Raw genomic sequence first — 27,931 nt, 5'->3', positions numbered from 1 at the left:
AAGACATGGTCGGGATAGATGCTCCAGTCATCGGCCATCTCCTGGACATCGACAAAAGCTTTCCACCAGTGCAACAAAAAAGATGGCTGCTCGACAAAGATAGATCAAAGGCCTTGAAAGAGGAAGTTGAGAAGCTGAGGGAGAATGGGTTCATCAGGGTGGCGTTTTATCCATCGTGGGTCTCTAATCCCGTACTAGTGCCCAAGCAGAATGGCAAGTGGCGTACGTGCATGGATTTCACAGACCTAAATAAAGCCTGCCCCAAAGATTGTTTCCCATTCCCATGGATCGACCAGCTGGTCGATGCCACAGCAGGGCATGAGATCCTCTCATTCATGGACGCGTACTCCGGGTATAATCAAAATCAGTATGCATCCCCCTGATGAAGATCACACTAGCTTTTGGGCTAATACAGGGTTGTACTATTACAAGGTGATGCCCTTCGGTTTGAAAAACACTGGTGCAACTTACCAGAGACTCGTTAACCACATGTTCAAGGAGCTGATCGGCACAAACATTGAGGTTTATGTCGACAACATGCTGGTCAAGTCGGAGAAAGCAGAAGGGCATATAAGGGATTTTTAGGAATGCTTCAAGTCCTGAATAAATATCTAATGAATTTAAATCCCCTTAAATGCTCCTTCGGAGTAGGATCAGGGAAATTCTTGGGATTTATAGTTAACTCAAGAGGAATTGAAGCTAATCCCGAGAAAATAAAAGCCTTGATCGAGATGAAATTGCCAGTAAAGATTAAAGATGTTCAAAGCCTGACCGGGAGGATTGCTGCTCTCAGTAGATTCATTTCAAAACCGACAGACAAGTGTGTTCCATATTTCAATATACTAAAAGGAAATAAAAAATTTGAATGGACAGATGAGTGCGAACAGGCCTTTCAAGCACTAAAAACACATATGGTGCAACCACCCATCCTGTCAAAGCCGATCGATAAAGAAACTTTGTTCATCTACCTGGAAATCACAGAATACGCTGCTAGTGATGTTCTGGTAAGAGAAGAAGAAGGCGTGCAGAAGGTTGTCTACTACGTGAGCAAAAGGCTGATTGGAGCAGAACAGTGGTACCCGCCCATCGAGAAACTAGCCTATTGCTTGGTTTTGGCCTCAAAGAAGTTGCGACCTTACTTCCAAGCTCATCCAATTGTGGTCTTGACCGACCAGCCTCTTTGACAAGTCCTGCAAAAGCCAGAGGCTGCAGGTAGATTGCTAAAGTGGGCAGTCGAACTCGGGCAGTTCACCATATCTTACTTGCCACGAGCAGCGATAAAAGGACAAGCCTTGGTTGACTTCATCGCAGAGTTCACTAAACTTACAAGTGGCGAGCAGACTGAAGAACCCAGCGAGCCTGAATGTTAGATCCGAGATCCCATGTGGAAATTGTTTACAGACGGTTCATCCAACAAATCCCACGCATGAGCAGGAGTGATATTGATAATGCCAGAAGGGCATCGGTTTCATTGTGCAATCAGATTTGACTTCGCTGCTTCTAACAATGAGGCCGAATATGAAGCACTACTCGCTGGATTGCGGTTAGCCAAGGATATGAACATAAAAGTACTTGACATCTATAGTGATTCTCCGCTGGTGGTGAATCAGAACCTGGGGGAGTACCAAGCACAAAGTTTGAAGAAGGTTGCCTATCTGAACAAAACAAAGGATCTGTTAGCCCAGTTCGAAAGATACAGTCTTCAGCAAGTACCTTGCGATCAGAATTCCAACGCGGACGCTTTGGAAAAATTGGCAAGTGCGAAGGATGTTGATACTCTGAACATAGTGCCAGTCGAACGACTATCAGTACCAAGCATCCAAGCAGCAGAAACCACTCCGGTAATCCAGATGGCGGATACGTGGTTGGCACCATATGTAGAGTATCTGTCAAGCAGCGTGCTGCCAGCGGACAGAAACAAAGCCAGGACCCTTCAACGACAAGCTGCTAGGTATATCCTGGTTGATGGAATCCTGTATCGAAGGGGATACTCACTGCCACTCCTCAGATGTATTACAAAGGAGAAATCCAAAGAGTTGATGAAAGAGGTGCACGAAGGTTTTTGCGGGGACCACGCTGGGGGGCAAAGTTTGTCAAAAAAGATCCTAAGGCAGGGATATTTCTGGCCAACCATGAATGAAGACTCAATGGAGTTCGTGCGAAAGTGTGACAAGTGTCAGAGATTTTCCAAAATCCCACGAGCAGCCCCAACGAGTTAAAGCAAATGCAGATTCCATGGCCCTTCGCAGTTTGGGGAATAGATCTAATCGGATATTTGCCTATAGGGAAAGGTGGTGTAAAGTATGCAGTGGTTTCCATCGATTACTTCACCAAATAGGCCGATGCTGAGCCACTCGCAACCATAATGACCAAGAAAGTGCTTGACTTCGTAGTCAAAAACATCGTTTGTCGATATAGGTTGCCAAGAAAAATTGTCTCGGATAGCGGCACCCAATTTGACAGTGATCTGTTCACGGACTTCTGCAAACGGCATGGTATTATCAAAAGATTTTCTCCAGTCGCTCATCCCCAAGCGAATGGACAGGTAGAATCAGTTAACAAAACCTTAAAAGATACCCTGAAGAAAAGACTTGAAGAAGCTAAGGGAGCGTGACAGGAACAATTTCCTGAAGTGCTCTGGTCGTACAGAATTTCCCACCGAACAGCAACAGGTCAAACCCCATTTTCCTTGGCATACAGGTATGAAGCCATGTTTCCTGTCGAGTTGGATCCACCCTCGCATCGCAGATTAACATACGACCAAGACTCTAATAGCCAGCTATTGATAGAATCCCTGGACTCAATCGATGAGAAGCGTGAGCAAGCCCAACTCTGAGTAGCTGCGTACCAGCAGAAGGTCGCCCAGTATTTCAACTCTAAAGTGCGAGAAAGAAAATTCAATGTTGGAGATCTTGTACTCCGAAGAGTTTTTCTAAACACCCGCGACCAAGCTTCTGGAGTACTCGAGCCTAATTGGGAAGGGCCATACCAGATCGATGAGGTCCTTCACCCAGGCACTTATAAACTTGCACGCATAAACGGAGATCTCGTTCCTCACTATTGGAATGGAGAACACTTGCGCAAGTGTTACCAATAAACAATTCTTCATAAAGAATTGGCTTGTATTAACTTACTTTTTACAAGTTCTGAAAAAGGGTTGGTCATTTTATGTGACTGATCGCTTATAAGTGTAAGATCTTATTGATCACTCGTACAGACATGTTTAGTCCATTTATTACGAGAAATAAAAGGGACTGTGCGCAGCCAGTCATTTCTTGCCAATTATTGTATTTATTACAAGTATTTGCTCATTACGTGTGTTGTTTTGATGTATTATAATTCTAATCATATGGCTACGAGAAGTAATGTTCGAACAGGTTCTGGTCAAGGCAAGTGACCAAGGACCTAAAGCTCCTCGGTCACTTGGGGGGCATATAAGGTACAAGTAAGCAAAGCATATCGTTAAAAGGTATGTAAACACATGAGCAAAATAAGTGAAAGCATGCTAGGGTACTTAGAGTATTTTTCAAAATTTTGTTATTTTTTTAAATCAAACCAAAGTGCTATGCTAAGTTCGGTCATGCGAACAGATGTTATAATAAGATGAAAATATATTATAATATCAAAATGTATCCTTTTACACCGCGAGTAGTCGCTGCTCGGATGTAATTGTTCAAATAAAAGCAAAGGCTGCCCATGCAGCAGTAAGAAATATATTGTCTTTACATCACGACCTGTAGGTCGTGTAGTTAAAAGATAAAAATAATAAAAGAAAGAGACTAAGGAGCTGAAGGATCTTGAGGAGCCGGAGGATCTTGAGGAGGGCTCTGATCGACGACGTCTGCAGCCTCATTGTCTGCCCCATCCATCCCAGTAGCCAGCGAGATCTCAAGGGAAGCAGGAATCCTCGCTCTTTCTTCCTCCGCCAGTCGAGCAGCACAGCGTGTGAGCTCGGCGTTTCTTGCATTCTCAGGAAGGTAATTGAAGTTGGCATCTTGGTTGTGCTTCCAGAAACCGTAGAAGCATCAAAGAGTGGAATTCTTGTACCTTTTCAAATTGCTGGCATTGGCTTTCTCAAGCTCCTCAATCTGGCCCTCCAAGGTTGTATTCTCCTGTCTACTCGCAGCCAAGTCCTCCTCAAGTTGTTTAGCCGCACGGTAATTGACGCGGTTAGACTCCTTGAACTGGTCCCTCTGCTCGATGGCTTTGTGCAGAGACTTTTTCTTCTCCCTCAACTTCTCATCCAGTTTATTCTTCTCCTCGAGCACCGCTGCAAGCTGTTCGGCATATTTCACTTTGGAAGCTTTGAGTTCATCAGCGTGTCGTTGCTCCAAAGATTTGGCCTGCTCCGTAACAGCACCCGCGCGGAGACGGCCGACAATAAGGGTCAGCATTGCCTGCGGTCAGAGCAGAAGTTAGACTAACTATAGAATATAGAAGGGCTATCTCCGCAGAACAAGATGACTTACACTGGTAAACTCGTTTAAGGCGCGGTTTAAGATCAGGTCGACGTCCATCACCTCTGTCGCGACCATTGCCTCTCGGCAACAGTCGTGCTTTACAATTTTCACGACCCTGTCCTTGATCAATTTAAAGGTGGGCCAGTTATGTCGCCCCTAGTCGAAGCAGGACCGGCGTGCTGAGTCTGTTCAGTTGGGGCCGCTGGAGATGGAGTCGATCCGGCTGGAGCAGGGGGAGTCTGCTGCCACGAGGAGAGGGTGGAGTTGCATTGGCTGAGGGCCCGTCCTCTGGGAGGCCTGCATTATGAGGCTTCTTAGCCTGAGGCACTTTGCTGCTTTCCCCACGATGCCTCTTTCTCAGGGGAGCCGCGGGAGTCTCGGGAGCGCTGTAAATGTCGAACACGTTCTCGGAGTCCATGTCTGGAACAGTAGCAAACAGTCAAATAGTTAAATAGCATTAATGACTAAGTATATTACATCAGGAAAAGAAATAGAGAAAAATTGTAAGTGAAATACCCGAGCTATTATTACTGGTCGCTATACTATAGACTCTACTAGTCTCACACTCACTCTTTGACATGAAGAAGTCTGGACCTAAATTTGGAGCATATTTAAAATTGTCATCCCCGTCGAATAGGTGACAGGGAATTGGCAAGCTATCTAAAAGTGAAATAATTGTACCATTCTCGTCTAAAGATTCATCCAAGTGTTCGACAGGCTCGGTGGCCTTCTTTTTCCCTTTCCCCAAGGGGGCAGAGGGCCTCTCTGCTGGAGGAGTGCCAATAGGTTCCTTGATCGTGACCCCAGTTTGTCTCCTTCGTGGAGGTGACACTAGTGGTTGCTGCTCGGGTTCCTCTCTGCCTGTGGCACTCCCTGCTGTTGACTCCCTCATGTCCTGATGAGGGGCCAAAAGGCCAACCAGCCTAAGGTTAGCCTCTGTGACCATATGTTTGACGCTTTTTTCTATGTCAGTCATGCTGGCCAAGAGGGCTGATCTCAACTCCATGTCTAGAGTTGGGTTTGGTCGCAGCCATGGGCCTGGAAGGCATTAAAAGTTTAAGAGAATGTGGAGGAGAACACTAAATAAAGACTAACAGAAATGATACAAAGGTTTTACCTCCTTGAGCAAAGGCCAGATTGTCCACGATCATGTCGGTCGTGAGGAAGTACTCCTGGTAGTACCTCCCCACATGCGATATATGGGTGGTGTCAGTCAAGAAGGTGCGCCCGGTTTCCTGATGACAGAAATGAAAACACCCCATACCTTCTTGGTTGGGGTTAGACTTGAAGTCAAACGAGTAGTTAACCTCATGAGGACTTGGCACATGCCTTTTTTTGTGGCCGTAGAAGATATAGAGTGCTGCAAGCATTCTATATCCATTTGGAGTTATTTGAAAAGGGGAAACTCCAAAATAGTTGGCTACCCTTTTGGAAAAATGAATGAAGAGGCAATGTAGCCTCTGCCTCAATGTGGAACCTCGACCAGGTGCTGAAGGCGCCTCTAGGCAGGTTCGCCCGTTGGTCTTGGTTAGGTCAGACTAAGGTCACCCCCGTGAGACCATACTTCCTGATGTAGTTGGTGATCATCCTGATCGTCACTCAGCTCTCAGGTACTAAATACCACTCAATATCTGGCTGAATGGCATGTCGGGGCTGAGCATGTGTTTGGATATTAGGGTCAGGAATATTTTCAGCTCGACCACTGGTCGAGGGAGTTTTAGCCCGAGGAGTAGGCTGATGTGAAGGATTGGGGGTTTTCTTTTTATGGGCTTTGGTTTTAGCACGAGCCATATTTTGAGTAAGGACAGGTGGAGTGTTTGAAGTGACACGAGAAAATGGAATGTCAGGTATTAGTGACGATGGTTGCTCCTCATCCTCAAGCATTTGAGCCAATAAATCATCGTCGAAAGGTCTTTCTCCTCCCCACGGATCTTGCATAAAAGCTGCGAACAGAGAAAGGAGGAGATAAGACGCATAGCTTGAGAGCTTATGTTGAAAGTTGGAATAACGTTGCCCGCGTCTACGACCAGCAGCATTCTAACAGAAACACTAAGTTCTATGCGAGCAGTTTGAAATACAGATTAAAAAGCGGAAATAAAAAGGTTTTTGGAAAAAAAGCTTTTTCGACTCCGAAGGAGCGAGAAAAACCCAGCTTTTCATCTAGCCTAAAAATTGAATATTTACTTCGATTTTACGCCCTAAACTTACGATCTTGACTATCAAACTGGCTCCTAACTCCTACAAAGCAAAACTACGCTATCCTATCAAGCATCAATCGGTATACACACAATCCTCATACATTTCTACCCAAGAACACGAAAAATTTCTGAACTCAAAGCAGGCATGTAACAGTATGCATGGCATGTCAAAGAGCTTGAAAGTTGAAAATTTTTACCTAGATGAAGACTGGAGGTTCTGAAATGAAGCAACTTTGGGAGTGCGAACAAAGGATCTTTAGAACAAGCGAAGGATGATCTTCAAAGTTTTTGAGCTCTGGGTTGATTTCTTGAGGGTTTTTGGCAAGAAAAGGGCAAGTAAAAAGTGAAAAAGTAAATTTGGGGATTATTTATAATGGCTGAGATATGATAAAAATAGGTAACCATGAGTTACCTTTTTCAAGGCATGGGGGAGTGTAATAGGCATTAGAAGGGTTACTTGGAAACCTAAAAGGCATGATTGGACGTGTTTAGGTCACCTATTTTGAGGAAGCACGAGTGGCTCTGACAGATTTCGTGGGGTATATGAAAGGTTAGTTTCCTAAGTTTACTTATTGCTGGTCGCAATAAATAAACTTGGGGCCAAATGTTTATCCAAAAAATAGTTGTGGATGACATGGCAAGAATTTTTGACACGTGGCAGAGATGTTGTTCGCCTATCAGCCAGAGACACTTCCATATGCGAGGTTCAAGTTTTATATACGACCAGGCTGGTTGTATACTCCGTTTATTTATGTATAAATTTGTATAGTTGTAATGATTGCTGAGAATATCTCTTCATTATAACCTGAATATCTGTTTATTAAGGAAAGATATGATTAATTGACTCATGTAACCCTCCTTGAGCCTATAAATATACAAGAAATAGCTCAAGGGGGGATCTTTTTTCCGAATCCTCTTTTCTGATCTGAGAAGAAGAGAATTGTATGGCTATTATCCATCGTCTGTATTGTTTCTCCTTCTAATGTTTGTGAAACTCAAGAACCCTAGTTCTTTGATCACGCCTTGGAAGCTCAACATTAATAATATTATCAAGTGGACGTAGGTCATTACCAATCTTTGGGACCGAACCACTATAATTCTTGGTGTTCTTTACTTTCCATTAGATTGTATTCTCAAGCATCGTACTATTTTCCTGCCGTATATTTGACTCTGTGTCATTGGCTATTTTGAGGGTCAACAAAACCCGACATACTAAAATAATTACCAAAAATTTACCTGTTACCCTGTAAATCACAGGCACATGCCAAGTTCTCAAAATACCCCTAGGCTCACCCCGAACCGGGTATCTGACCCTGTTGTGACTATTCTGCTAATTCGCTCCCTGGGATCGTCTGGGAGCACACATCTCAAATATATCCCCATAACATTGGGGTGTCATTCACAATACAAACATAATTACATTTATGCCCTCAACGAGCCAAAATTACAAACATGCCCCTATTCACATAAATGGGCCCACATGCATATTTAATACACACAAACATCCATGTCTAATCATATTACCACACAATTCATTTATATTGCATCCTCATGCATATAATAAATTACTCGCTTCTATAATCTCAATTAGGCCCTCCAGGTACTGTAGTCAAGGCACTCAGCCTTAATATCAAATTTGGGTCATTACACTTTTCCTGATATAATACACTGGATGTTGGTTTTATCTTCTTCTCTTATAAGTGTTGCACTAACAACATGCTGAGTGACTTCTATAAAAATAATAAAAGTTTCACCATCAATTGGTTTTGAAAAGATTGGTGGTTGTGCTAGGTGCTCTTGAATAACATAACACAATGTTTGTCAAATTCGAGACAAACCTGCTAAGGACCGATATTTTTCTAGTGAGGCTCTGCACATCCTTTTTCTTGGCTGGCAACTTTGTATCAATTAAAGCCTTTAATTTCTCTGGGTTAGCCTCTATGCCTATAGAATTGAGGATTAATCCAAGAAATTTTCCTGAGCATACTCCAAATAAGCACTTTAGAGGATTAAGCTTCATATTGTAATGTTTTAAAATATTAAAGCATTATGCTAGGTCTTGAACATGCTCCCCATCCTTTTTTGACATAACCAGCATATCATCGACATAGACTTCCATGTTATTGCCTATCTGATTTTTGAACATCATGTTTACTAATCGTTGGTACGTCACGCTAGTGTTTTTGAGTCCAAAATGCATTACTTTGTAATAGTATAACCCTATTCTGGTCCTAAGGCTGGAATTCTCCTCATTGGGAGGGTGTATACTAATTTGATTGTACCCTGGGTAGGCATCCATAAAGGTAAGGACCTCATTTCCTACCGTAGCATCAACTAGATGGTCGATTCTAGGCAAAGAGAAGCAGTATTTCATAAATGCTTCGTTTAAATTGTGAAATCAACACATGTCCTCCATTTTCCATTGGGATTTGGTATTGGAACAAGGTTTCCAACCCATTTAGGGTAAAAAGCTTCTTGTATAAAGTAATTTTCCTTCAGCTTTTCAACTTCCTCCTTTAAGGCCGTAAACTTTTCTTTGTCGAGTAGCCTCCTTTTCTGCTGAACGAGCTTGAAATTTTCCTTATCAATATTCAAGGCATGGCTAATCATAGTAGGGTTGATACCCACCATGTATTTGTGCGACCAGGCAAACACATCTTGGTTATGTTTTAAAAAACTTATGAGTTCAAGTTTGACTTCCTTAGCTAAGCTTTTTCCAATTTTTACACTCTTGGCCGACTCTTGCTGGTTGAGTGGAACTTCCTCGTGGTCCTGGATTGGTCCCACTCCAATGTCATAATCCTCAAAGTGAGAATCAAAGTCCAACTCCTTGCTTTGGGTAACGCCCTAATTAGAGATGTCCTGCTCGTTTGGGAAAGTTTGCTCTTATTCCTCTGAGATGCTAACCTCCAGTGTTCTTGTTGGCTCATTTTCTTCTGGTCAAACAAAAATCATGTTGGTCATGACTAAGCCTTTTTTAGCAGTGTTGATGGAAGAATTATAGCATTCTCGAGCTTTCGTTAATTTCATTTAACACATCCATTCCCAGTGTTGGTTGGGAATTTCATTGTTAAATGAAAAATGGACGTGATGACTCTCAAATCAATAAGTCTTGGCCTTCCAAGCAAGGCGTTGAAAGATGAGGGAAGATCAACCACAACAAAAGTGGCCATGACTTTGATGTTGCGTCTCCAACTATAACAACTAGCCTGATTGTCCCTGCTAGAGTCATTCATTCTCTAGTAAAACCGTATAAGGTCTGTGTCTAGGGTTCACGATCTCAAACTGAAAGTTTCATCCTTTCAAGTGTAGTCTTAAAAAATATGTTAACTGAAGAACCATGATCCACCATGGTTCGTGCAACGATCATATTAGCAATTTGGGCTTCTATTACTAAAGGATCGTTGTGTGGAAACCTAATGTGAGTGGCGTCGTCCTCGGTGAATGTAATGGGCTTACACTCGCACTGAGGCATTTTGGGAGTACGCTCCTCGACGACCAACACCTCTACTCCTGTTTCATGGCATAATGTTCAGGCATATCGCTCTAGTGCCTTTCTACTATCGCTAGCTCGGTGTGGTCCCCCACAAATCATGTCTAATCGACATGCTACAAAGGCTGGTAGCAATGGTTGTGCTAGTGCATCAGGAGTTCCTACAATAGGTGGATTCTGCTCGATTGGGCAAAAAATATATCTTCTCGTCGCCTAATGGTTAGAAAGAATCAAAAATTCAATTTCTTCTATGATCTGATTACACTTATTAGTGTCATGTCCATAATCGTTATGGAACCGATAGAATTTTTTGGTGTCTCTCTTCCTTATATCCTTCCAAATAGGATTTGGTTTCCTATAGGGTACTTTGGCTTGTGTAGCTTGAAATACCTTTGCTTGTGACCTTAAGAGCGTAGAGTACATATTCTCATGGCTTGTCATTAGTCTTTGCTCGTTTATTGTCGCTATTATTCCACTGTTGGAATTGTCGTTCTGTTTACCATTGTTTTGATTATTCTTGTTACCATTACCATTGGTTGTCTGGTTTTGGTTAGTTGCACCTGATGCAGCATTGGTTCCATCTTGGTTAGCTTTCTGAATAGCTTCTTCCATTTTTATAAACTCATCTGCTCGATCGAGAAACTCTCTAGTTGAGTAGATAGTTTTCTTCTAAGGTCAGTCCAAAGCGGACCTTTAACTTGGATCCCAACCATGATGGCCATCAGTTTTCCATCATTGTTGATTGTCTTGGAGCGAGCAGCTTCCTGCATAAATCGGTGCATATAATATTTCAAAGGCTCATTAGGTCCTTGTTTAATGTCAACAAGGTCATTGAGCTAGGATGGCAGAGTTCGAGCAGCAAAAAATTGTGAGTAGAAGAGCCTCACAAATGCATCCCAAGAGTGGATAGTCCCCAAATCAAATTTGGAAAACCATTGTTGAGCAGAGTTAGCAAGGGTAGCAGGAAAAATTCTGCAACAGACATCATCTCGAACCCCTTGGAGATCTGTCTATATCTCAAAGTTGTTTCCGTGGGAAATGAGGTCTTCCTTGCCAGTTTACATCTTCCAAGTTGGCATCTTGAACTTGGGAAAGATAGTAAAGGCATTGATTCAATAAGAGAAATGAGAGTCTTTCCTCCTCTCTAAATCAATATCAATTGGTTTTGGGGCAGTTAACTCCCAAGCCATCTGAGTTAGAGCATCCAACTGTGCCTGAATGGCTGGAGCGACTAGAGGAAGAATTGCTGGAGCAGTGACCATGTGTGCTCCAGCTTTATTTTCTAATACTAGAGGGATTGCCTGTGCAATGGGTCCCACAACATTAGACCCATTACCTTCCCGAAGTTGGTCGAAGACATCATGTAAGTCTCATCCATGGTTTCTAAGACTATTAAAGACATTGTTCCCCCTCGGTTGCCCCTCATCATTTTGACTATTTGCTCGAGGAGCACCAGAGGGTGGTCTAGCAGAACAATTGGATTGCTCGAGCTGCCTTGGTGGGACAAACGGTCCTCCATGATGCACATTTTCACGAGCAGGTATGTTCTGAGGCCTAGGTGTCCTTGGTGGAACAAATTTTCCGATTGGATGCCCATCATCGTGACGATCATCAAAATTTTGGTTATTATGGGGTTGATAGTATTTATTATCTCCCTCATCATCATAACCATCATGGTAGGATGTTCGATAACTGCTACTTGCTTCCTGGTCATTTATCCACCTGTACCTTCTCAGTAGGTGACCCTGATTGTAACGCCCTACTTCCTTAGAGCCATTACTAAGTGAGTTTAAAATGTGCAATTAACTCGCTAATCGAGGTTTTAAGACAAAAAGTGTAATTAAACCATAAACAGAGTCATATAATTTGAAAATAGTTCCATTCATTGAAAACCATAAAGTGTTTAACAGTTGGGATCCCAAAATACTATTTAGAAATATTTACAACTCAAAAATATAACCAGAGTCGGCTAAACGACAAAATCTAGGTTTAGTACAATCATCTCCCAAAAATACCCCTGGCTGTGGCAGCCAGGCAGGCAAAACATGTACGCGCCGCTTCACGCTCCCCGTACTCATGGTTGGTCAACTTTCCCCTTGCCCTTACCTGCACCATAGAGCACCTGTGAGCCGAAGCCCAGCAAGAAAACTCTCACAAGCAGATAACATATGCATATTTAACATTCAACATATAAACAAGCCATCATCAGGCTAAACACGTACGACCATGCTGTCCCATGCACTTTACCAGGCCCTGGGTTTGTGGTCCACACCGTGAGGATATCCCAGGTATCCTTTAGGGTCTCGCCCTGGAAACTCGCACTCGACGTGCTAAACGCTGCTCCCGGCCGCTTGCCATTCTCGGCCTTGCCGCTCTCGGCCTTCGCCATTCCCGGCCTTTGCCGTTCTCGACCCTAGCCGTTCCCGAATCTTGCCGATCATTCACATATATGCACACATAGCATAATTAAGAAGATTCTTAAACACATATAAATTCAATCAAAGGGGCTACGCCCTGCAACACAATCATATAGGGTTGTGCCCTGCAACTCAAGCTCTACGGGTATAGTTGTTTTCTTACCTATGTCCCGAGCTTTCCAAGCACCGATGTCTCGAGCACAGTCCCCTAGTACGAGCCTCGCTGAAATGCTAGTCACAACGCACAAACAATATCCATCCATCAAGTTCTAACCTATTAAATATCTTTGGGTCATAATTCTAATCTCCAAGACCTCAAATTCTATCAATCCAGGTGATAAAATCCACCCCGAGCCTTAACCTTTGGATTCCCAAGCCTAAAACCTCTTTAAAGCCCAAAAATGCACTAAGCAGCGCAGCCCCATGAGGCCATGCCGCAGCCCGCCCATAACCAGAGACCAACCCCAGAACAGGGCAAGCGCACCATGGCCCGCCCCTCTTCCTGGCCTCCAATCTGTTCTAGAGGGTCGCGGCTCAGCAAGAACAATGTCGCGGCCCGACCCTTGAAACCCAGAAAAATCCTCCATTTTTGCCACGAAAACCCAGCCAATTTTCCCCAAAATTAACCCAACAATCCCACTCAATCATCACAACATTTTCAGAGTAATCCTAGAAGCAAAACCCAACAGAAACTAACCTGAAAACTCACCCAAATAATCAAGAGCAGTTTTCAACTCTACTCACATGCAAACTCTAAAATACCAGCAGCAATTCAATACAATTCACTAAGTTAAGAGCTTACCTTGAGCTGGGTTGTGCCCCTGGATTAGTTCCCTAAGCTCCAAGCTTCTAGCTCCCAAAAATCCTAGCTCAAAATCCTTAATCTTTGGTTAATTTCCACCAAAATGCTCCAAGTTTCCAAAGGGAGAAAACTCCAAGAGAGAGAGAGGAAGAAAGAGGGTCGGTATCCTTAGCTTCTAAACACTTCTCCAATTTGTTTTTATTTAACTTAAGTTTCTATGGTTATCTCAAAGGCTCGGGGTACCAAAAACGTCCCCGATGGCAAAATGGTAAATTTCCCCAATATTCCCTCCTAAACATTCTAACTCCAAATATATCTCCAAATATTTATTTCCATAACCCGATAACCCCATAAAACACCTAACGTCCAAAATACCCCTCGACTCGCCCCGAGTCAGACCCTGTTGTAACTTTCTAGCTCACCGCTCCCTAGGACTGTCTCGCATCGTGCACACAATTATATCACAAGTATATCCCAATTATTACAATTATCACATTTATGCCCTCAACGGGCTAAAATTACAAACATGCCCCTAATATCCAAACGGGTCCCACATGCATATTTAATTCACCTAAGCATGCATCTGTAATCACATACTCATACAAATACACATATTATAATAATAAATCACTTATTGCCTTCGAAGTACGCTAATCAAGGCCCTAAGCCTTATTAGCAAATTTGGAACGCTACAACTATCCCCTCCTTACAAAAATTTCGTCCTCAATATTATGTTAGAACAACTCGGGATACCGCTCCCGCATTTCTGATTCAAGTTCCCATGTCCCCTCCTTAACCTTACTGTTCCTCCACAGCACTTTCACCAAGGCGATGGACTTGCTCCGCAAGACTTTGTCCTTCCAGTCAAGAATCTGAACTGGCTTCTCCTCATAAGACAAATCCTGGTCCAGCTCCAAATTCTTAAAACTCAGTACATCTGTCGAATCTGATATATTTCCGGAGGATGGATACGTGAAAAACATGATGAACCCCTGATAAGGCTGGAGGCATCGCCAACCTGTAAGCTACCTCTCCAACCCGTTCCAAAATCTCGAAGGGGCCAACAAACCTAGGGCTCAGCTTGCCCCGAACACCAAACCGTTTCTCCTCATAGGTGAAACCCTAAGAAACACATGATCACCGACCTGAAACTCTACGCTTCTGCGTCTCTAGTCCGAATAACTCTTCTGGCGACTCTGGGAGGCGAGCATTCGAGCTCTACTCTTTTCAATCGCCTCATTGGTCCTCTGAACTATCTCAAGACCTAAATAACTCCTTTCACCTGTCTCATCCCAATGGATAGGTGATCTGCACTTTCTCCCATAAAGCATCTCATACTGAGCCACTCCGATAGTTTCCTAGTAATTGTTATTATACGAGTACTCAATCAAAGGGAGATATTTACTCCAAGATCCCCCAAAATCTAGCACACATGCTCGTAGCATGTCCTCCAATATATGAATTGTCCTCTCAGATTGTCCATCCATCTGAGGATGATAAGCGGTACTAAATTGTAATTGTGTGTCCATAGCCTTCTGTAGACTCTCCCAAAACTTGGAGGTGAAGGTGGGGTCCCTGTCGGATACTATCAACCTCGGAGCCCCATGAAGTCGAACAATTTCCTTCACATATAACTTGGCATACTGCTCCACAGTATAAGTCATCCTGACAGGTAAGAAGTGGGCGGACTTGGTATACCTATCCACAATCACCTACACCGAGACATGGTGTCCCACGGTCTTCGACAAACCAACCACGAAGTCCATGGTGATATCTTCCCACTTCCATTCTGGAATCCCTAGAGGCTACAGCAACCCTGCTGGCCTCTGATGTTCAGCCTTGACCTGCTAACAAGTTAAGCACTTGGCCACATAATCCACCACATCCTTCTTCATGCCCGTCCACCAATACAAAGCTCTCAAATCCTTGTACATCTTCGCCATACCTGGATGTAAGGAATAGGGAGTGGTATGCGATTCATCTAAGATCTCCTGTCGGATATCATAATCCATCGGAACACAGATCCGACCCTTGTACTTCAGTAACCCCATCTCCGAGATAGAAAAGTCATTAGCCGCTCCTACTAAGACGTTCTCTCTGTGATCTCTCAACTGGGAATCCTCCCATTGCGCCTCCTTGATCGTCTCAAGGAGTGTAGACTGAAGAGTGATGTTGGCTAACCGACCAACCACCAACTCTATACTCGCTCTAGTCATCTCATCCGCTAGCATATCGGATATGTTTCTCGAACTGAACAACTGTCCTGGGCCTTTCTGACTCAATGCATTATCCACTACATTAGCCTTCCCAGGATGGTATAGGATATCACAATCATAATCCTTAACCAACTCCAGCCACTGTCTCTGGCGCATATTCAGATCCTTCTGAATAAAGAAGTACTTCAAACTCTTATGGTCGGTGTATATCTTGCACTTCTCACCATATAAATAATGTCTCCAAATCTTAAGTACGAATACCATCGCTGCCAACTCTAGATCATGCGTGGGATATCTCGATGCGTAGGCTATCACCTTTCCAGCTTGCATTAGCACACACCCCTAAACCCTGTCTGGAAGCATCACAATAAACCACAAACTTCTTATTATCTGTTGGCAAACTTAACACTGGTGCGGTGATCAGTCGCCGCTTCAACTCCTTGAAACTGTTCTCACATCTGTCTTTCCAAACATGATTTGTCTTCTTCTTTGTCAATTCTGTCAATGGTGTAGCTATCCTGGAGAACCCCTCAACAAACTGCTGATAATATCTTGCCAATCCCAGAAAACTCCTCACTTCAGGAACGTTGCTCGATCTAGGCCAATCTCTAACTGCCTCAATCTTACTTGGGTCAACCAGAATCCCCTCCTTACTAACGATATGGCCCAGAAATGTAACTTGTTGTAACCAGAACTCGCACTTGCTGAACTTAGCATATAACCTATGCTCCATTAACCGCTGCAATACCAAACATAGATGTTGCTCATGCTCTGCTCTGACTGAGAATACACCAAAATGTCGTCGATGAACACAATCACAAACTTATCCAAATAATCTTTGAAAACCATATTCATCATATCCATAAAAGTTGTTGGGGCATTGGTTATTCCAAAGGACATAACCAGGAATTCATAGTGTCCATACCTCATTCGGAAAGTGGTCTTTGGTATGTCCTCTTCTTTAATCCTTAACTGGTGGTAACCTGATCGAAGATCAATCTTGGAAAAACACTATTTTTCCCTGTAGCTGGTCAAATAAATCGTCGATCCTAGGTAGTGGATACTTGTTCTTAATGGTCAACTTATTTAGCTCCCTGTAGTCAATACACATCCTAAGAGATCCATCCTTCTTCTTGACAAACAACACTTAAGCCCCCCATGGCGAGAAACTCAGTCTGATGAACCCCAAATCCAGTAACTCCTGTATCTGAATCTTCAACTCCTTCAGCTCTACCGGAGCCATTCTGTAGGGTTTCCTAGATACTGGCTCTGCCCCTGGTGCCAACTCTATAACAAAATCAACCCCCCACTGCGGTGACAACCCTGGCAGATCCGCTGAAAATAAATCTGGAAACTCACACGCCAATCTGGTGTCACTCGGTCCAACCGACACAACCCTAGAGGTATCCACAACATTTTTCTAGGAATCCTATGCAACCCTCCTGCATCAGGTCTCTAGCCTTCATTGCTGAAATCATAGGTACTCGCGGTCCACTAACTGTCCCCACAAATACAAAGGGTACCTCCCCTTCTGGTTCAAAAGCCACCATCCTGCGCTTGCAGTCAATTGTTGCCCCATAATTCGATAACCAATCCACCCCTAGGATCATATCAAAGTCATCCATCGCAAGCTCAATCAGATCAACAGATAATTCCCTACCATCTACCTCTACTGGTAAAGCTCTAATCCATCTCCTAGAGACTACCAGTTCCCCAGTTGGCAACAAAGTATGAAAACCCCCAACATACAAAACAATAGGTCTACACAGCTGATCTATCACTCTAGCAGACACAAGCGAATGAGTAGCTCCCGAATCAAACAATGCAGTATAAGAAAACCGAGCACTAGAAATCTGACCTGTCACAACTGAGGGGCTAGCCTTCGCCTCCGTCTAAGTCAAAGTAAACCCTCTGGCAAGAGCGAGACTGTCACCCTGCTTCGACTCCTCTTTCCTGGCTTGTAGGTAGTCCTTCTTCAGATGATTGGCACTCCAACAGATAAAGCAGGACCTAATCCTGCACTCAACTCCATCTGCACCGTGGTTACACTGGAAAACTCCTCTAGTTGTCACCTCCCCCCTGACGGCCACCAAAAGCACCCCGTGCCCTCCTATCCAAGCTAGGAGGAACAAAAGAATCTGGGGCCTTCCTCTTTTTCTCACTTGAGCCACTACCCCGACTGGATCCAATAAAAGGAGGCACCGTCCTCCTAGCATCGTGCCTAACAGCGCTCTCTCTCCAAATCTGATCCTCGACCCGCTTAGCTGTAAGGGCCTTGTCCACAACCTGAGCATAAGTAGTATTCTCTAGATCTAAGGTAATCTTCACATTGCAGGCGATCATAACATTCAACCCCTACAAAAATCTATCTCTCCTTGCTGCATCAGTCGGCACCAAATTTGGCGCGAACTTTGCCAACTGGTCAAATCTCAAAGCATACTCAGTAACTGTCAACCGGTTCTGAGTCAGGTTGATGAACTCGTCAACCTTTGAAACTCGGACTGCTACACTGTAGTATTTCTCGTTGAAGATGTTCCTGAATTCTTCCCAAGTCACAATTGCCACATTCCTCCTCTGAACCACTACATCCCACTAGATGCGGGCATCCTTCCTGAACATGTAGCTAGCACAAGCTACTCTCTCGTTCCCTTCCACCCTCATGAAATCCAGGATGGAGGAGATCATATTCATCCACTGCTATCCCCGTAGTGGGTCTGGTCCACCCTCAAAAGTGGGAGGATGTTGCTTCCTGAACCACTCCATAACAAGATGAACCGGCATTGGCACCACAACCTGCTGAACTGGCAACCCAGTGACCTATGGAGGGGCCTGCTACCTCAACTATCGAAGTTCCTCCTTTGTTTGTTGCAATCTAGCTTCCATTTTGGCAAACATCCGTTGCCAATTCTGTGGGGCAGGTGGAGGGTCCTGACCCTGGTTTTCATCCTCGACCCTACTGCCGCGGTGTCTTAATGATTGTCGAGGCATCTCAAGAAATATGCCTGCAATCAACGACGCTGCTCAACAGGCATGATAACAACATCCAAAACCACCTCCCAATCACATCAGCCAACCATAAACAATAATCCACATAACATACAGATAACATATAACACACAACGGGCCATGCCCTATCATCATGCATATGTTTAACCATTCATCATGCTCCATATAAAGTAAGCAAGAAAACAGGGCATTTAAGCACATAATCAGGCATACAATTCAATTATTACCATCCAACCCTGAGTCGAGCTTGTCAATGACAGAAAGCGTACATGTTCGATCAATCTCCAGAAACCATAAACCTTGGCTCGCTCTGATACCAAGTTGTAACGCCCTACTTCCTTATAGACGTTACTAAGTGAGTTTAAAACGTGCAATTAACTCGTTAATCGAGGTTTTAAGACAAAAAGTGTATTTAAACCATAAACAGAGTCATATACTTTGAAAATAATTCCATTCATTGAAAACCATAAAGTGTTTAACAATTGGGATCCCAAAATACTATTTAGAAATATTTACAACTCAAAAATATAACCAGAGTCGGCTAAATGACAAAATCTAGGTTTAGTACAATCATCTCCCAAAATTACCCATGGTCGTGGCAGCCAGGTAGGCCAAACATGTACGCGCCGCTTCACGCTCCCTGTACTCATGGTTGGTTGACTTTCCCCTTGCCCTTACCTGCACCATAGAGCACCCGTGAGTCGAAGCCCAGCAAGAAAATTCTCACAAGCAGATAACATATGCATATTTAACATTCAACATATAAACAAGCCATCATCAGGCTAAACACGTACGACCATGACGTCCAAGGCGCTTTACCAGGCCTTGGGTTCGTGGTCCACACCATGAGGGTATCCCAGGTATCCTTTAGAGTCTCACTCTGGCAACTCGTACTCTGCGTGCTAAACGTTGCTCCCAGCCCCTTGCCATTCTCGACCTTGCCGCACTCGGCCTTCGCCGTTCCCAGCCTTCGCCGTTCTCGGCTCTCGCCGTTCCTATCTCTTGCCGTTCATTCACATATATGCACACATAGCATAATTGAGTAGATTCTTAAACACATATAAATTCAATCAAAGGGGCTACGCCCTGCAACACAATCAACACAATCATATAGGGTCGTGCCCTGCAACACAAACTCTACGGGTACAGTAGTTTTCATACCTGTGTCCCGAGCTTTCCAAGCACCGATGTCCCGAGCACAGTCCCTTCGTCCAAGCCTCGCTGAAACCCTAGTCACAATGCACCAACAATATTCATCCATCAAGTTCTAACCTATTAAATATCTTTGGGTCATAATTCTGATCTCTGTAACCTCGAATTCTATCAATCCGGATGATAAATTCCATCCTGAGCCTTAACCTTTGGATTCCAAAGCCTAAAACCTCTTTAAATCCCAAGAATGCACTAAGCACTGTGGCCCCATGAGGCCATGTCGCGGCCTGCCCCCAAACAGAGACCAGCCCCAGAATAGGGCAGCGCGACGCGGCCCAAGCTAGGGCATGCCGCGACCCGCCCCTCTTCCTGGCCTCCAATCTGTTCTAAAAGGCCGCGGCTCAGCAAGAATAATGCCGCAGCCTGACCCTTCGATCCTAGAAAAATCCTCTATTTTTGCCAGGAAAACCCAGCCAATTTACCCCCAAAATAAACCCAACAATCCCACTCAATCATCATAACATTTCTAGAGTAATCCCAGTAGCAAAACCCAACAGAAACTAACCCCAAAACTCACCCAAATAATCAAGAGCAATTCTCAACTTTACTCACATGCAAACTCTAAAATACCAGCAGCAATTCAATACAATTCACTAAGTTAAGAGCTTACCTTGAGCTAAGTTGTGCCCCTGGATTAGTTCCCTAAGCTCCAAGCTTCTAGCTCCCAAAAATCCCAGCTCAAAATCCTTAATCTTTGGTTAGTTTCCACCAAAATGCTCCAAGTTTCCAAAGGGAGAAAACTCCAAGAGAGAGAGGAAGAAAGAGGGTCGGTTTCCTTAGCTTCTAAACACCTATCCAATTTTGTTTTTATCTAACTTAAGTTTCTAAGGTTATCTCAAAGGCTCGGGGTACCAAAAATGCCCCGAGAGCAAATGATAAATTTCCCCAGTATTCCCTCCTAAACATTCTAACTCCAAATATATCTCCAAATATTTATTTCCATAACTCGATAACCCCATAAAATGCCTAACGCCCGAAATACCCCTCGACTCGCCCCGAGTCAGGTATTCGACCCCGTTGTGACTTTCTAGCTCACCGCTCCCTAGGACTGTCTCGGATCGTGCACATAGCTATATCACAAGTATATCCCAATTATTAAAATTATCACATTTATCCCCTCAACGGGCTAAAATTACAAGCATGCCCCTAATAACCAAACGAGGCCCACGTACATATTTAATTCACCTAAACATGCATCTCTAATCACATAATCATACAAATACACATATTATAATAATAAATCACTTATTGCCCTCCAGGCACGCAAATCAAGGCCCTAAGCCTTATTAGCAAGTTTGTGACGCTACACTGATTGTACCCAGCTAATTGATTACGTGGAGGTTGTTGGCCCCGGTTTTAGCTTGCTGGTTTTTCATTCATTGGTTGTTAGAATTGTTGGCCAGGTCCTAGGTTTTGTGGATTGGAAGGTTTTCCTCCTCTATGTTTGTTCAAGGCTTCAGCTACAGCCTCTTGGGCTGCTGTCTAATTCTCATGTATAGTGTTTTCCTAAATTTTGGCATGGTGATGTGGCATGTAAAAGAGGCACATGAACAACAAGTGACTAGCTATTAATGAAGTACTGGTCAACCAACGACTAGATTGTCATGAAAGAAATTAAGATGCTCGATAGGCGCTCGAATGTGCTGAGCATTAGGAAAATGAGATATACCAAAGAATACGACCAGATCTACTCATTGACCTGAGACAAACTCTCAGAAATGGTTATAAGTTAGATATTTCCAAGATATTTAACTATTTTAAATGTAAATATCATTATTTTTATGATTATAATGTTATACTTGTAACGCAAGTTAAGGATAGCTCATAGACCCATATGTACATCCACGAGCCTATAAATTGGACTCATAGGATTCATTTATTGGACACGCAACATTTTGTATTCAGAGAGAAATAGTGAGTTTATACATAGAACTTGTAGTTATCCTCGAGACTTGTGAAACTCAGTGAACCCTTGTTCGCTGATCGCAGGTTTTTGGGGGTTTTACATCAATAAAATCACTAAGTGGACATAGGTTATTACCAATCTCTGGGCCCGAACCATTCTAAATTTCTTGTGTTGTTTACATTCTTACATTCAGCTCTATAAACCTTATAGTTTTTTGTGACTCCATGTCGTTGACTAAATCAAGGGTCAACATTTTGGTGCTTTCATTGAGAGCTGAACTCAAGAATTCCAAGAAAACAATGGCTAAGAACTCCAGGAGAGCAGGTCAAGCTGGACAGACGTCGAAAAATGTGCCAAATCCACCTCCTCCACCAAGTGTAGCGGAGGACGAGCCACAGGTGGAATTGGAAGAGGAGAAGATGGACTATGAAACCTTGCAAATAGCTCTGGGAGTGTTGCAAGACAAGTTACATACCCTAAAATCTAACCAAGAGAATATGGCTGAAACTATGGTAATGGAACAGATGGAGATTGACCGACAATGTCAAGAATTGAACAAAAGACAGACGAACATGGATCGTTGACCAAGAGACGCGACAATGGCTTTAGAGGCGGCCATTCAGTTAGCTCAATCATAGCCACCTGCACCAACCTCTCAGCCAGATCTACCACCTCATCCTCATATTCCTCAAAATCTGCGATCAAATCACCCGCAATGTCCTCCAAATCCAAGGGACCCAAGGAGTCCACAGCGGTCGAAATATCATCCAGTTGCTTAGCAAGAAAGGTCTCAGAATCTTGTTAGAAATAATGAACAACAAAACTTTCTCGTGCTGGAAGAGGTAATATACAACAACACAGACAGAATAGGGACGAGAAGCATCCCAGAAGCCCTAGACGCTAGGCGACAGATGAACAAAACCTTCTCGACAGGGGACAGCGACCCTCAGGAAGCAGAAGGCAACAGACTTAGGTTCTATAGTCTGGTACCCCCCAGGACAAAGCAATGTCCGGGGACCCAACGACCAACATAGGCCTCCTCCAGTTTACCGAGACGGACTAGGGAAAGATAGGGGGACAGTGTGTACAGTAGGTTGCGTACTCACAGGTCGCAGTTTAGAGACGACCATAATTACAATGAAGGGAACTCTAGTTATAATAGGAGAAATAGCGGTCGACAACAGGATGAAAGGAACGGGTGGCAAAACCCTCCTCTAATGGACAACTGACTAACAAGCCAGAATGTTGGGGGGCAACCCAAACAACCCAACATCTTTGACTAACTAGGTGCAAGCGAGCAGAGGTGAAGGGATGAGGACCTAAGGGACATAATTAGTGGTCGAAGGGAAAGGCACGATGAGCACGTCCCACCTACAGCAGCCGCTCCTGGTCCTGCTATACCAGACACCGTTCAAGCTCAAATAGATGCCCTGAATCAGGTTGTGCAACCGTAGGTCTGGAATAAAATGTCCCAAAATGAGTATGACCGGAGAAAGGAAACCCCATTCATCAACAGAATTACTATGGCAGAAATCCCAAGCAAATTCAAAATGTCAGTAATGTCCAAATTTACTAGAAGAGAATATCTGGTGTTTCACGTGAATAAGTTTGAGATACAAATGGACATCCAGAAGGTGTCTGAAGACGCTCGATGCAGGATATTTCCTCCTACTTTATTTGATGCTGCCTAGGAATGATACTTCATGGTTCCACCAGCCAACATAATTTCATGGAAGATGTTCATAAAATAATTCTACAAACAATTTTATGCAGGTCAGATACATCCAACAGAGGCCAATCAGTTGGTCGATATCAAACAGAAGGAAGGAGAGCCTCTAAAGGAGTACATCCAGAGGTTAATGCGAGTAGCTGCTCGAGCCAGGACTATTTGGGGATAAAGGAAAAATGATGGCCATCACAACTGGAGTACAATGCCAATCTCCCCTTTGGAGTAGCCTACGGAAAAATGGAGTCAAAAGTACTCAAGAATTTTTAGATCAAGTAAACAAATATATCAAGTTGGATGAGGCTATTGCCATTGAAGGAAAGTCTCCAAAGGTTGACCAGGGTAGGAAGGAAGAGTCGACCAATGCCGCTAGTAGGTCCATCAAACCCACAGGCAATAATGGCAAAGAAATTAATAAGAACGGAGGAAAAAGTGCAAATAATGAGCAGACGACGTCTGTTAACAAGCGCCCGATGCAGAACAGATACGAACTAAGGTTAACTAACTACAGGACCCTGGTCAACAGCAGAGTAGAAATGTATCAGGCCAGTCACGCCATAGTCCCTTTCAGGCGACCAGTCCTGATTAGAAAAGACATATCCAAGTAGGACACAACCAAATTTTGTCACTTCCACAACAACTATAGCCATGATACCAATGAATGTAATTAGCTAAAAGATAAAATCGAGTTCCTTATACGACAAGGATATCTAAGACATTATGTACGAGCAAGGGGAAACTCCTAGCATGGGGCTAACGTAACCAACGAGCAGGCACTTGTACACCAATGCTCGCCTCCTCTGGAGCTAGCCCTGGCTTCTGGTATTGGAGGACCACATATATCTGGTGACATTGGTAAGGCAAGAAAGAGATATGTCAGAACCCTACGTCATGAACAGGACATAGAAATGCTAAACATTGAGGTGAGACAGAGGAAGATAGTATAACATTCTCTGAGCTTGACGCATAGCATGTCTGATTCCCCCACCCATATCCCTTGGTCGTGGACGTCCAAATTGCCAATATGATGGTGAAACGAGTGTTGGTAAATACTGGAAGCTCAGTGAACATTTTGTATAAGTCTTCACTAGAAATGATGAAGTTGTCAGTACAAGATTTAGAACCATGAAACTAGACCTTCTATGGTTTCTCTGGTGAGGGATTAGCACCAACAGGGTCAATCAGACTCCCAGTCACGGCAGGGGAAAACAGCAGCGAACAGGACATTACTCACTACTTTTATAGTAGTTGATTATCCATCCGTGTATAATGTCGTGATTGGAAGACCCATCATGGTAGATATATGAGCAGTGACTTTAGTCTGGCACCTAGCCATGAAGTCACCAATTAGGGTGTTTCCCAAAAAAGGGTGTTATTGGTAAACGAATCACATGCCCAATCATGTGAACAAGTCACCAAATAAGGTGTTGCCCAAAGTGAGGATAGAGACTTAGATCCTTGCTTTGGGGATTTTGACGAAGGTGTTGAACCTGTGGAGGACCTTGAGGAGGTCCGACTAGAAGAAAAGGATACGACCAGAGTTGTGAAAGTTTGTGAAAACTTAGAAACAACAATCAAAGAAAAGCTGGTGGAGTTTTTGAGAGGAAATGGGGAGGTATTTGCCCGGTTTCATAAAGACATGGTTGGAATCGACCCAGCAGTTATCAGCCATGTCTTGAACATAGACAAAAACCATCCACCACTACTACAAAAAAGAAGGTTGCTCGACAAAGACAAGTCTAAAGCCTTAAAGGAAGAAGCCGAGAAGTTAAAGGAAAATGGATTCATCAGGGTAGTGTTTTATCTACTTGGGTCTCTTATGTCGTAGTAGTTCCTAAACCAAATGGTAAATGGAGGATGTGTGTGGATTTCACTGACCATAAAAAATCCCCCCCCCCCCCCGAAAGATTATTTCCCACTTCCAATGATTGACCAGCTAGTCAATGCTACATCAGGGCATGAAATTTTATCATCCATGGATGCATACTCCGGCTACAATCAAATTAGTATGCATCCAACTGATGAAGAACACGCTAGATTTCGAACAGATACAAGGCTTTACTGTTACAAAGTTATACCCTTTGGTTTGAAAAACATTGGTGCGACTTACCAACGACTGGTAAACCACATTCTCAAAGACTAGATCAAGAATAACATGGAGGTTTACGTTGATGATATGTTTGTTAAGTCAAAAAAAAGTTGGTGAGCACATCAAGGACCTACTGGAATGCTTCAACATCTTGAACAAATATCAGATAAAGCTTAATCCTCTTAAGTGTTCCTTTGGAGTTGGATCAGGAAAATTTTTGGGATTCATAGTAAACTCGCAAGGAATCGAAGTCAATCTCGAAAAGATTCGAGCACTAATCGAGATCGAGTCACCAACCAAAATTAAAGATGTACAAAGCCTAACAGGAAGAATTGGGGCTCTAAGTAGATTTATATCTAAGTCTACGAACAAATGCATCTCGTTTTTTAATCTACTCAGGGGAAACAAAAAGTTTGAATGGACAGAAGAGTGCGAACAATCTTTTCAAACACTTAAGGATCATATGTTGCGACCACCCATTTTGTCAAAGTTTCTTGAAGGAGAAACTTTGTACATCTACTTAGCAATAACAGAGTATGCTGCCAGTGTTGTTTTAATCAGGGAGGAAGAAGACATTCAAAAGGTTGTATACTACATAAGTAAAAGGCTAATGGGAGCATAATTACGCTATCCGGGTATAGAGAAATTGGCTTACTGATTAATACTATCATCAAGAAAACTGCAACCCTACTTTCAGGCTCACCCCATAGTAGATTTTACTGACTAGCCACTACAGCAAGTCCTTTAAAAACTATAAGTCGCTGATCGACTACAATAATGGATAGTTGAGCTAAGGCAGTTCAAAATTTCTTATGCGCCACGAGCAGACATAAAGGGACAAGCCTTAGTGGGCTTTGTAGCTGAATTCGCCATACTCCCAACCAGCGAGCCGAATATAGAGCATGAAGCTTAAGACGAAACTACCGCCTAGAGACTGTTCGTGGACAGATCATCTAATGAGCATAACTCGGGGGCAGGATTGATTCTAATTACCCCCAAAGGGCATCAGTTTCTTTGCACAATACAATTCAACTTTACTGCCTCCAATAATTAAGTCGAATATGAAGCATTGCTTGTAGGGTTGAGACTAGCCAAAGATGTGAATGTGAAGCCACTAGAGATATACATCGACTCTTAGCTAGTTGTTAATCAAATCATCAGAGAATATCAGGCTAGGGGTCTTAAGATGGTTGCATAATAAATAAGGCAAAAGACTTGCTAGCACAATTTGATAAGTATACTCTACAGTAAGTATCTCGCAACCAGAACTCCAGCGCTGATGCGTTAGCCAAACTAGCAAACGTCAAAGACGTAGAAACTTTGAGTATAGTACCATTCGAACGTTTGACAACTCTCTGCATTCAAATAGAATAATCTTCCTTAGCAATACAATTGTGCGACATGTGGATGACTGCCATCTTTCAATATCTCGAACAGGGATGGAAACCTGCAAACAGGAATAAGGTGAGGACACTACAAAGGCAATCAGCTTGCTTTATCTTGCTGGATGGAGTTCTATATTGATGAGGATATTCAATGCCCTTGTTGAAATGTATTTCCAGGGAAAAGCTAAGGAAATGATGTGAGAATTAAATGAATGGTTATGTGGAGATCATGCTGGGGGGAAATTTTTTCAAAATAGATTCTCCGAAAAGGGTATTTCTGGCCTACTATGATCGAGGATTCTATGGAATTTGTTAAGAAGTGTGATAAATGCCAATAATTGTCCAAGATACCTCGAGCAGCCCAAAATGAGCTTATACAGATGAAAATCCCATGGCCATTCGCCGTTTGGGGAATAAACATGATCGGATCTTTGCCCGCATGAAAAAGGAATGTCAAGTATGCAGTTATTGTCGTCTACTTTACGAAGTGGGCAGAAGTTGAACCGCTCGCGACAATCACGACCAAGAAAGTGCTAGATTTTGTTGTCAAAATCATTATATGCCGATATGGATTGCCGAAGAAGATTGTATCAGATAATGGCACACAATTTAACAACGACATGTTTATCAATTTCTGCGAACGTGGCACAACAACAAAAATTTCGTCAGTTGCCCATCCATAAGCCAACAGATAGGTAGATGTTGTAAGCAAAACTCTGAAGGACACACTAAAGAAAAGGCTCAAAGAGGCAAAGGGAGTATGGCCAGAAAAATTTCCCAAAGTAATCTGGTCGTATAGAACAACACAACGAACAGCAACAAGCCATACACCATTTTCTTTAGCATATGTGTATGAGGCCATGTTACCATTTGAGTTAGATCCACCCTCGCATAGAAGGACAACATACGACAAGGATACGAATAATAAATTATTAATGGAGTCTCTGGACTTGGTTAATGAAAAGCGCAAACAAGCCCAACTATGAGTTGCAGTCTACCAGCAAAAGGTCGCTCGATATTT

General features: G+C 43.3%; 1 protein-coding gene across 1 annotated transcript; it reads right to left on the bottom strand.

The window, feature by feature from the left end:
* Window positions 1-3,779: 3,779 nt before the first annotated feature.
* Window positions 3,780-10,763, bottom strand: LOC133785190 (uncharacterized). The gene is made up of 3 exons (XM_062224444.1): window positions 10,542-10,763; window positions 4,048-4,397; window positions 3,780-3,960 (listed from the first exon to the last, which is right to left on the bottom strand). Exons 1-3 carry the CDS (start codon window positions 10,761-10,763, stop codon window positions 3,780-3,782), a joined length of 753 nt encoding a protein of 250 aa, XP_062080428.1.
* Between the last annotated feature and the right edge of the window lie 17,168 nt (window positions 10,764-27,931).

This window comes from Humulus lupulus, chromosome 6, assembly GCF_963169125.1.
Source record: "Humulus lupulus chromosome 6, drHumLupu1.1, whole genome shotgun sequence".
Lineage (NCBI taxonomy): Eukaryota > Viridiplantae > Streptophyta > Magnoliopsida > Rosales > Cannabaceae > Humulus > Humulus lupulus.
The sequence above is the reverse complement of the archived record's forward strand: the minus strand, read 5'-3'. Positions and strand labels throughout refer to the sequence as shown.